This window comes from Notolabrus celidotus, chromosome 3, assembly GCF_009762535.1.
Source record: "Notolabrus celidotus isolate fNotCel1 chromosome 3, fNotCel1.pri, whole genome shotgun sequence".
In the NCBI taxonomy this organism is placed as follows: domain Eukaryota; kingdom Metazoa; phylum Chordata; class Actinopteri; order Labriformes; family Labridae; genus Notolabrus; species Notolabrus celidotus.
Genome location: NC_048274.1, coordinates 38,834,931 through 38,847,114, shown reverse-complemented (window position 1 = coordinate 38,847,114; position 12,184 = coordinate 38,834,931). Strand labels below are relative to the sequence as shown.

General features: G+C 43.1%; 1 protein-coding gene across 2 annotated transcripts in view; it reads left to right on the top strand.

Moving 5' to 3' along the window:
- Nucleotides 1–12,184, top strand: part of adamts17 (ADAM metallopeptidase with thrombospondin type 1 motif, 17) — a 142,577-nt gene that overhangs the window by 45,939 nt on the left and 84,454 nt on the right. For both annotated transcript variants that reach the window (XM_034680807.1, XM_034680808.1), the window contains exon 7: nt 8,707–8,750. In XM_034680807.1, the coding sequence (XP_034536698.1) occupies nt 8,707–8,750 (44 nt within the window). The remainder of the gene's footprint in view (nt 1–8,706; nt 8,751–12,184) is intronic.

Below are 12,184 nucleotides of genomic sequence, written 5' to 3'. Positions count from 1 at the left end.
GAATCAGAGGCCATGATTATAAAGCTTCCTCATTCAAAGAGTTCAGTTTTTAGAAACATGTTGTTTCCCTTGAAAGTTGAGACTGGATCCCGGTGAAGATAAAAGACATTCACAAAAAGCATCTAAGCCCTGAGGAGAGCTCTTTAAGAGAAGAGGTGTTAGGACAAGTCAGGCTTTAAGAGGCTTAAGACTTTCTCAAACAGAGGACGACATGGAGGAAAGACGCTGAGAGAGGAGAAATGCTCTCCAAACACTGAGCAACAGTGAGTGAATTAAAAGCTACAGATTCAATTGCACAGTGCGCCTGTTTGTGGTAGATTTCAGAAATGCCCTCACATCATTGCCAACATAACGATGCAATATCACCACAGATGAAGATGATCACAACATTGAGATATTTGACATCTGGGTCTATCATAACCGTCAATCAGCAGAGTTGTCACAAGTACAGTGTCAGCGCCGTCAGCCTCATCGTGACGCATTGTTTTGTCTCCACTGGATGTCCACACCCTGCAGGCTCACAAAGGGACATTCATGGATTTGATGGGCTTCCTAAATGTGACGGGTGTGATTGATGGGGGCGCACATTCCCATAATGGCGCCATGAGAAAATTAAGTAGTGTTAGTCAACAGAAAAAGGTACCACAGCATCCATGCACACATTGTTTTCAGTGCGGACCACAAGATTTTGAGCATTGTTGCTAAAGGCCAGATAGTGAGCATAGTGTTGTTTCAAGCAGGCCACAATGTCAAGATTGTCCCAAAGAACATCAGCTGTTCTTAACAGCATCTTTAACGTTTGCCTTATAATTTAGAGCTGTAAATCTCTCTGTTTGTGGTGTTTAAAGGAATTAAAGATGACTAGATCTAATCAGTTTTCTTCTAGGTGCTTTGATTTACTTTGCTTGCTCTTATAAAGGCATCAGTTTATTCTCTGTCAGTTAAATTAAACTGCTCAGAGTGGTTTAGAGTTTTGTCATGCACAGAAACAATTTATGTCACTATAAATATTTAAAAACATTGATGTGACGCACTGAATAAATGTATAAGAACATAAAGGTCAGGCACCCTATCAGTAACCAACCTCACTCACTTGTTCTGTCTGTCTTTTCAACATCTCTCTGTCTCTCCTCTGTTCCCTTCTCTCCTTCGCGTTGCATGTCTTTGAGTGCAGCTGCAGCCCTCTACATCTGTTTACCTCTTCCTTTTTTCCAAACGGGCGTCAGCTCCACTTAATGTTGCTTCCACATCCAGCTGATCAGGCGCTGGAGTCTGGGAACGCAGCCAGCTGTGCTGACCGTTCAGCAGCCGTTACACAAGGAGAGCAGAGCTGAGTCACACAAACAGGCTGAGTCAACCTGAGGGTGGAAGGAAGCAGATGAAGGTTAGGATTTAATCACAGGTCAGGTTATAATGGCATGTTATAAAGATATTTATTTGACATGTGAGTCTGGCAGGAGGAGTTCTGGTGTGTAAACATGGACTGTAACCCCTGAAGGTGGAACACAAACTCACTGGTTACTTCTAAAAAAGATTCAAATAAAGTCTTGGCTCAGCAACCAGGGTGGATGCTGAACCAACAGAAAGAACACCGAGAACCTGAGCGTGTCTTTTTATAATGATCAATGTTGTAGAGGTAGCCAACCCTGACTTTTGCCATCATGCTTTGGGTTGGACTGAATGACCGCTGGGTTTGTGTTGATGTTGTTTTGTGTCAGTCATAGTTGAGGAGATTGTTGCAGAGGGTTGCCATTCAAGGATTTTTTCACATAAAGTGGGCCATGGCACAACACAAGGATAGTTGAAGTTGGAGGAGCAGTTAAATGGAGTTTGTCAGCAGTGGAAACCAGACTAAATAAAGACGTGACTCCACATAGCCCTCCACCTTCACTGGTGTTCCAGGGGAGCTGATGCCGAAACAGTCAGGAGGGAGAAGTTCAGAAAAGCTGAAAACTCACCAGCATGAAGCCAAGTCTGCATTTAAAACAAACATCCAACTCCATGTTTAAGAAGAAATCACTTTCAGTAGGAAAGTTTTGTTGGCTAGCGATCTAGCATCAATGAGTGCCAGGCAGGGAGTTAGTTTCCTCTCTACCTTGTGTACAGACACGTTCCTGCTGTAGGCTGTATAAAAAAATGGACGTTGTATCCGTAGCGTCAACCATCTGTTCTTAAAGCGCTGTTTTCAGGGCTTTCGTCAGCAGGCGCCATATTGAAAAACTGAACACAACCAACTTCATCCGAGCCAGTGTGAGGTAAAGAGGCAGGCCTTTAGCCTTTTCGCTAACAGCTACAGGGTGCCTACCTGTCAATCAAATCAGCCATGTCCTTTTTTGGGCAAAACTCGTAAGTTTAATATCTTCAAAAATACAGTTATAAAAATAATCACCCTCGTACAGTGTGTGCCGATAGAGAATTGAGCTACTCAGATCTAAACAGTTTTTTGAACCAGGCTGTAAACGTGTTAAATATTGCTGCAAATATCATCTTCCTTTAAAGGTGACATATCACGCTTTTTTCATCAATATATATTGGTCTAAGAGGTCCCCAAAACATGTCTGAAGTTTATGCTCAAAAAACACTTCGAAATCAGATTTTGGTCTGCCTGAAAAACCCTCTTCTTCAGTCCTCCTCAGAACACTCTGTTTTCTCTCTGACCACGCCCCCTCAGGAAGTGGGTGTGGCCTCGGCTCTCCGGCACGTTGATCTAATGTTTACATGTTGGCTGAATATACACGGCTGCTCAGAGATCACGTTACTTCAACCCTCTGAATCTGATCCAGAATCTGATCCTGACAGAGAGGCGCCTGTAGCAGGACCTTTCTGAACCATTGGTCACAGATTTAGTGTTTCTTGTTGTTTTATTTGTCAGTATGTTGACGTGTGTCTTGGTACACAGCTACAGCTACGACATGTAGCTATGTGGCTATGCTAACTAGCGCTGGCACTTATCCATGGAAAATAAAAATCATCCACTAGATCTTCAAATCTGCAGACGTGGGGAGTAAAACCGACCTTTGTGTTTATTAAGACAGCCTACAACTAGCATGCCTCCCTCCTAAGCTCCTTGTTAGCACACATGTGTGCAGGTAATGAAAAACGGAGGAGGAGTTGAGTTGTATTTTATACAGTCTATGAGCTGAACAAGCTCCGAGCTCTGACTCCGTGACAGACCGGATATTGTTGTTATGTAACAAAAACACTGAAGTCTGAAACGGCTGGTTTCACACACATTTACAGAAAGGTGGAGAAATCAGAACAGGGGCAGAATGGATTCTTTTCATTCTCGGGGGGTTTGTAGACATGCCAGGGACACATATTTCAGGTAGAGAACCATTAAAAAGTTGATTTTGCATGATATCGTCTTCTTTGAATGGGTGTGTATGTAGTTTCTGGTGTTTCTGCAGCCAGCCTCAAGTGGACGCTCGATGAACTGCAGTTTTTAGCACTTCAGCATTGGCTTAATATTTTAAGACCGGAGGTTGCCGCTTGGTATCCAGCAGGTGATCCACACCGCCTCTGCTCTGTGTTATGGCCCTGTCACACCTTGACGATTTAGCCAGGGTTTTCCGGACGTATCAAAAAGCCTCTTACGCTGACATACGCTGATGTTTTTTTCAAATTATGGCGGCGCAGCTGAACCACTGGTGCAGGAGGAGCGCATGCTGCGGGATTTCCTCCCGCTGAAGCGAGTGCTTGCAGGATCAGAAAACCCCTCATTCAGAGAGTCTTGCCAACTTCTGATCACTTCACTTGGAGGAATGTTCCCTGATTTCAAAACTTTGGCTGAAGTGACGCTTGTAATTCCAATCTCCTGTGTGGCAGCAGAGCACGGATTCAGCCTCCAGAACAACATCGAAACAGCCATGAGAAGTTGTCTGTCCAAGGCAAAAGTCCAAAACCTCATGACAGTAGCCCCTGCAGCAATACCATCGGAGACATTTGATTACACACACGTGGGCACACAATTCAAGTCCACGCGGACCATGAGGAAGGTGTGAGAGTGTGCGTTCAGGCCACAGCAGGTGAACTGTTCCTATTTTGAGTGCAATTGTTTAATTTCATTGTTCATATGGAGCTACTGGGGCCACAGTCAGTGGTTTCTGTCACTGTGGAGAAAAGGTTCATGTATTCATCCGCTTGATGTGTGTATGTATGTATGCCAGCGTACAGCCTATTTCTTTATACGCAAGCATACTGGCTAAATCCTCAAGGTGTGACAGGGCCTTTACTTATTGACAAAATTATTATACTGGTTAGAACTCAGGCAATGTGTAACCCCCATATTGACCTCTGACAGTTCCCCCTGCCCTGAGAACATCTCCAATACACCCTATAATAAATGATAGCATGCTGCGTCCAGTCTAGCTCACCTCTGTGTCCTATGTAAAAACACTGAAGTGCTTTTCTCTTGTTGAGTAGCTGCTGACAGACTAAACCCACATCTTCTTATTTTATCCACACTTGTGCACCGCAATCCAACCAAACAACACCGTCCGGCGTCCATGAGCGAAAACGATTTCAGTGGGGTTTGGAAATCGATGCTGTAGATGTATCTGATGCATGTGAGTGTGGGGGGTTGGATGGATGAGATCAATGCATGATGAACTACTGGCTGTATCAGATCTGATCTTGGATTTGTGAAGTGTAGTAAATTTGGGGCGGCTGGCAACCCCACTGTTGTATTCCATGAGGGGAGCTGATTAGAATTGTCTTGGCGTCTGTGTCTGTTGTCAAAGCAGCTGTTATTACTTAAACCCTCATTACTGATAAAATCTGACTCCTCTCTAATGCATTATTTTGGTAACCTAATTTTGTTTTTCAGACCCACATCTCTCCCAGCGTTCACCACATCAAAGATATCTTAATTATCCCCAAGAGGCAGTTTGTTTTACAGCCAACAGCCAACAGCACCACACAACCATCACACGAACAATGGGAAAGGATGTTTAAGAAAAATGTGTGGGACTTAGTAAATAAATGTCATAAATATCATCATTAAATATCACATTGAGCTGTGTAAAGGTTAAAAGCAGCTGAGACAAAGGGCTACAACAGTTTCAGTGTGTTCGTCCTGCATTCAGGGAGGATGTGTCTGCAGCCAGATGGAAGCAACATGAACTCTTTAAACAGCGGGTGGTTTGGATCATTTAAGATTAACTGGGCCCTTTTAAGGATCTTAAAATTGAATTCCTCTCTCGAATCATTCATGATCAGCAGCGAACAGAAGCTTTCATTACTGTTTCGTTACTGGGAGTGCTTCTTCTTCACTGCAATCAATGTTCTGACACAAAACAGCAGATTTGAACAGATGTTGATCTGAAATCAAAGCTAATGCTGTCTGCAAACTACAGTTGTCTATATGGTTTAATGTTGGGTTTTACACACATATTGAAAAATTCACTTACATTTCATTTGCAAGATTTTTGAATGAAGTTTATGTTGACTTTCCTGCTTCATTTTTAAAATAAGCAATTGCTGCTTTGTTTAAAGCTATTGTCACAAGGTGTAGTTCCTGGTTTGACCTCTGGAGGCCCCCCATTAACTTCAATGTTATAATGTTCCTTTTTTAACAGCATAAATCAACATTTTTACAGCCTAGTCTCTGTTTGTACAAGCTTTGCGGAGGGTGATGTCATCAGTTTTGACCTCAGGGTTATGATTTTTTGCATTACTAGGGTTGGCCGTTCTTCAGTGGATGTTGAAACTTAGCAGAGGGAGTTTATTTTAGCACTAACAAACACCACAGAGCAATCATTTGGTACTGCACCTTGATAACACAGCATCCCTATGCTAAATGCTAATTATGATTTGGATATTAAAGTGTTTTATAACTAACAATTCAGTGACTGATCGTTGCTTGTCTCATTGTTCTGTGTGGGCAGAACCAGGCAGGTGTCAGTGATAATGTGATCTACCACGCCAACGCAGGTTTTTACAAACTCCCTAAACAGCTTATGACCAGCTTTTAAAAAAATATGTCTTTCTAATATGAACATCTATTTTACCTTTGTTTTTATTTAGGGTGTAAAGATTATTTTTAACAACGATTCGATTTGTATCATGATTCGTGGTTGCCGATACGATTAAGGGATGATATTGGTTCATTTAGAACGATACAATCCGAAATGATTCAGTGACTTGAAATCGATTCACTAACTTTATAACCAAAAATTCAACCAGTGTGACTGTGAAATAAACACCTTGATACTGTCAGTCCTAGAGTCCTGTTGTTGTTGTGATGTTTTTGGCCCGAGCCGAGTTTTGTCCTCGTCTCTGACAAAACAAGCTGGTGAGGCCTGAGGCTTCTGCAGAGCTGATGTTACCTTGATGAACGCTGCAAGAGGTGCCTGGATGGTCGGCGTTGTGTGAAATCCCATGGCGCCTTAGTAGGTGGTTGGATAGATTTGTGGTGTTGCCGTGGTAACTTTACTTGACCTTTACATATCCTACAAACAGCGAGGGAATTATTTAGAACATCTCCGTCTCTGCAAAAGCCAAAGTGTTTCCACCAAGGGAGAGGTTCCGGTGGCTGGTGGTGAGGCTTTCAGCAGTGTGTCTGCCCCCTGGTGGCTGGCTGCAGTATAGGTCAAAAAATCCGTCTCCACCATTCATTTGAATGGTGGAGCAGTCAAACTTTAAAAAATAAATACACGTCGTGCAAATGTTTCTCCCATCCGTATGCTGTGGTGATATGTAGTTAGTATTTGACTGTTTTGTGTTCAAGGCCTCTTTCAAAGTTTCGTTTTCGTTAATTATTAGAGGTTAAAAAACGGGGTTTTACTTCCTGGTTTCCTTTGATTCACAGCCGCCGTGGAGTGAAACGTCAAAGGACACACAGCGTCTTGTGACGTTATGCTGTAGGGCGGAGCTTATTACAGTGGCTTCACAGGCTCTGGCTGCACAATGACTGCACCCAGGAGGGGAATTTTTTGGCTTCAGAACCGTACAAGAGGCGGAGCAACGCTGTCCATTTTTATTTACAGTCTATGGTTTCGACACACTGGACCGCAATGGTGGTGCCATCCACCATGCTATGTTTTGTTGTCCATATAAAGTCTGCCGCTCTTAAATCCAATGTGTAATTTCCTTGTATGGATACAATCGATTTATTACCTTTTAAAGGTGACATATCATGCAAAATTGACTTTTTAATGGTTCTTTACCTGAAATATGTTTCCCTGGCATGTCTACAAACCCCCCGAGAATGAAAAAAATCCATTCTGCCCCTGTTTTGATTTCTCCACCTTTCTGTAAATGTGTGTGAAACGAGCCGTTTCAGACTTCAGTGTTTTTGTTACGTAACAACAATATCCGGTCTGTCACGTTCTTTTCATTACCTGCACAAATGTGTGCTAACAAGGAGCTTAGGAGGGAGGCATGCTAGTTGTAGGCTGTCTTAATAAACACAAAGGTCGGTTTTACTCCCCACGTCTGCAGATTTGAAGATCTAGTGGATGATTTTTATTTATCATGGATAAGTGCTAGCGCTAGTTAGCATAGCCACATAGCTACATGTTCGTAGCTGTGTACCAAGACACACGTCTACATACTGATAAATAAAACAACAAGAAACACTAAATCTGTGACCAATCTTTCAGAAAGGTCCTGCTGCAGGCGCCTCTCCGTCAGGATCAGATTCTGGATCAGATTCAGAGGGTTGAAGTAACATGATCTCTGAGCAGCCGTGTATATTCAGCCAACATGTAAACATTAGATCAACGTGCTGGAGAGCCGAGGCACATCCACTTCCGGAGGGGGCGTGGTCAGAGAGAAAACAGACTGTTCTGAGGAGGACTGAAGAAGAGGGTTTTTCAGGCAGACCAAAATCTGATTTCAAAGTGTTTTTTTGAGCATAAACTTTAAAGACATGTTTTGGGGACCTCTTAGACCAATATATATTGATGAAAAAAGCGTGATATGTCCCCTTTAAAACAATGTTAGATCCATATATGTCGTCCTGAAGGCTAGCTTGCCGAGCACAGATCGATGTAGTCGGATCATAGGAGTATAAATCGATACATCAATATAGTAGATGAATCATTACACTCTTATTTTTTATTGGTTGCTCAATGAGACGCATAACTTTGATCTTGTTAATGCATATTATCTGTTTCAGGCTAAAGGTCCAATATACTTTCATGAACCTTAATGTTATCACCAAATGACCTGCAGGGGAGATTTTTGAGTAACACATGGTAGTGAATTTTACAAATGTTTTTATTACAAATTATTCCATGTGAATTTTTTTTGTTTTTTCAAGTCTTGGAGCTTATCAAACCAGTTTAAATCCATCCAACAACTAAGCTAACTGAAAGATGAAAACAATCATCATATATGTGTGCAAAAGGTCATGAGACTTGCTACAGGTCACATGCTCCCTGCATGTGTGAAACAGCAGCGGAGAACAGTCTCCTGAGAATCCACTTAAATGTTTGGCGATTAACTGAAACATGCTTCATTCACAAACACTGAGTGGATGTATAAATTATACATGAGTACAAAAATACAAATCACTCTGCCTGTATTTCTTTCTTTCCTGTTGTCTGTTCTTTTCTAGCTGAACTCTTCAGCAGAGACTATGGCTGGATTCTACATGATGGGTCCTTATTTCACAGAAACCTGCTCTCCAACATCTGTTTAGTGCTTTCAAAGTCAAATATGATGAAGCAGCACTGAGTGAACCTGTTCCTCTTCCTCTTTCAGGACAGATTTCTGCGTTCATAAAGACGAACCCTGTGACACTGTGGGTGAGTACCGCTGAGTCTGTTCTGTCCTATACATACCTCTGTGTCAGTGTGTGTGTGAGAGTGTGTGAGTGAGAAAGAGTGTGTGGTGTATTTTTGTGTGTCCCTGGCTGTCTGTGCAGACAATCTGCAACGGCCCAAATGATCTTCATCAGGAGCATGCAGCAAATGCAGAAACAATGCTACTTCAAAAACCATGCAAAAGTTCAAAGTGGAAATGCACTGCAATGGAGAGGATGTGAAGCAGAAGGCCAGCAGAAAAACACGTTGCAAATACACAAACAATACAAAGTCAGAAACACCCTGAAGCAGGAATCAACTGCAAGAGATAAACGCTACAAATCCAGACTTTTCAACAGAGTGCTCCAGGCCTATGGGGGCGCTAAGTTACACAGCTTTATTGTTGACAGGGCAGAGAAGACAAAACAGACTTTGAACATGTGGTTTCTGACGCTGGTAATGGGGAAGACAAGGCTGGGATGTCAAAAATATTTTCTTCACCTCTGGAGACCTGAGCAGGGGTTTGGTGAGGCTGCTTTGGGATGCCTGGTCCCAGCGCTCACGGCTAAGCTTCGTAAACAACACACCGGTGTTTTCTGAACCTGACACTGGGCAGGGTCAGCTAATCTCACTGCTAGCTGCACTGCTTACTGGGGTCTGTGGCTGGAAGAAGCTGCACTCATCTTTTGCCAGGTTTGGCAACAAGCTTCTCTGATGACGGGGAGAGAATTATGCCTGACATCCCTTCACTTTGTCTTAATTACAGTCTGTAGTCTGGACTCCACAACAGCTCACTCTTCTTCTCTCTCCAAATGTTCATCTGATTGGTTATGATTTTTTTTTAGTTGGTGTGCAGCACACAGGAGAGGAGCCTGTTTGGAAAGTCCAACGTGACGGAGCACATAAATAGCCCCAATGAGTAGATCATTCCCAAGAGAAAATCACACTGAGAGTATCAACACCAGCAATCATCCAAACTAAGTTGTAAAATATTGGAGATAAAAGGCAACAAACCAGTATCATGCAGCCCTCATTATAAGGCATACCAGAGTAGAAAAATGGAGATACTTCAAGGAAAAAATGCACATCATCGTTTGCCCGTCTTTTTTATTTCCTGGCCCAAAACAGGCTTGCTTAATTAAGCCTTTCTGTTCTAAGGCATGCAGGTGGGAGGGGGGATGGATACAGGTGTTCTCTCGGCGTTGGTATTTTGTTGGCTCATGTGTCTGTGAGCACCATGGCATCCTCATCCCAGATCATCAGATGCTAAAACTTATCAGAGGAGACTATTCCTCCCTATCTATCACAACGTAGAGACCAACAGTGGTGTTATATTGAAGTTAGGAATAAAATCACTATACAACACTACTATACCATCTATCCCCCATCAACGCAGACTGGGGCTAAACCATATTGGAAAAAAATCATTTGTCATATTTTTTCTTTCCATGATAGATATTTCCTAAGACAGTTTAAGATAGTTCTTAAGACACTGTCAAAACAGTCAAATACTTACTACATATCACCACAGCATGCGGATGTGAGAAACATTCGTACGACGTGTATTTATTTTTTAAAGTTTGACTGCAGCCCCATTCAAATGAATGGGGGAGACAGAGTTTTTGACCTATACTGCAGCCAGCCAGCAGGGGGAGCAGTTTTTGTGGAAGCTTCACCTCCAGCCAAGCGAGCTGCACCCCTGCTGTGGACACTAAAAGTACTTTGCGGGACAACTGTCTTAGTAGCACATCTTGACAGGATGTCACAGTTATCACCTGCCACATCTGCTCAGCCTCTCAGCCCACTACATTTCCACTCCCCTTCGTTTACCTGAACCACACTCTCCTCATTAAGCCAACACAAATCACCTGTTTCTCATTACCTGCTGCCAGTATTTAAGTCCCGGTCTCAGCCCACTCAGTGCCAGATTGTTCTCACTGCAAATGCAAGACTCTCCAGCACTTATCCTCGGACTGATCTCCCGGTTTCGACCCTGCCTGTCCCCGACCTTCCTTCCTCGTTTCTGCCCTGGTAACTACCTCAGCCTTCTGTCCCCGACCAAGAGATTTGCCTGCTCCTCGTCTGTTTCCAGCCTGATCCTCCACACAGCGAAACCAGCATCTCAACAGACATTGTGTGACCGGGTTAGTAAAGACCTACAAAGACTTGTTACCTGCTGTTTCCTCCGGGCTCCAGTGTGCTGCTTTTGGGTTCACCCTCACACCCGTAACACAGGAAGCGTTATTTCATGGAACACCTGCTACTGACACAAACGATTCTTCTTCTTGTGTTAGTTAATGGGGGGTGGTTAGTCTTCTTCTTCTTTGGTTATTTAAAGCAGCTGGCAAACAGCTTTTCAGGCTACAGCCACGGTTTAGCAGGAGTACCTCACTACAACAGGTGCTTGTACAAACAGTGGAAACGTTAGTTATTTAGATGAGATCAAAGTTGCATGAAGCCTTGTTTGATCTTCTCAGTCTGCAACGACCTGTGAAGAACATTTGAGCACGTCTGCACACAATAAACGTGCAGTGTGACGGGTACGAGTTGTTTCAAGTCTTGTTTGTAACTCCACTGACCTGTGGCGTCCCCCGCAGTCTCTACACAGTTTTCTCACACTGATAATCAGAGCAAATATAGCAGCATGCTTAACAAATTCAAGGGCCCGCACTGAAGGAGGTGTTCAGGTGTCTGTGGGAAAACTTGCCCGATTAAAGAAAAGGAGTAGACTGCACTGTGAGGATTCCACATCACATCCAAACAGTCTTGTCATGGTGAACTGACATGATGTTTCAGGATGATGTCTGTACTCTCTGAAGACACAGAGGAAAACTTACATTCGTCTGATCCAAGTTTTCCTGGCAGTAGTTTATTCCCCTACATTTTCAGTGGCTTGCTCCAGAGGGAGCCTAGAAGACTTCCAAACCATGTTACATAATATGATTGGAGTTGCTTCCCAAATCAATCTTTATGAGCGTTTTGGTTTCTGCTGACTTCTCAGCTTCATTTGTCACTGTCTCCCAAAACAGTTAAGAAATACCTTCACAGAGGAGTCAAAGTACAGTTTTTAACTTTCCACAACTATTCTTACAGTTTGCTTCGAAGGGATGGCTCAGTTTTTTTATGAAGTACTTTCAATAGTAAGTGTATTACCCACAGAGGATCCTGGTCAGCTTGACCTCTTTGTTGAGAGACCTGCTCGAGAACCAGAACAGAAGCTAGACTATCAACCTCTGCAGACAGGGTCAGCTCTACCACGTCATTTAGCTCATTTTAACAAACTAGCAACTTCACCTGCCGGGCACTGATCAGCTGTTCGGGCCTCTAAAGAGACAGAAATACAGCCAGACTAAGAAATGAGTGATTCCTATCAAGGCAATGACATGCCGTTATCTGTGGACACAAGAGAACACCTTCATGAACCGGGGTTTACAGAG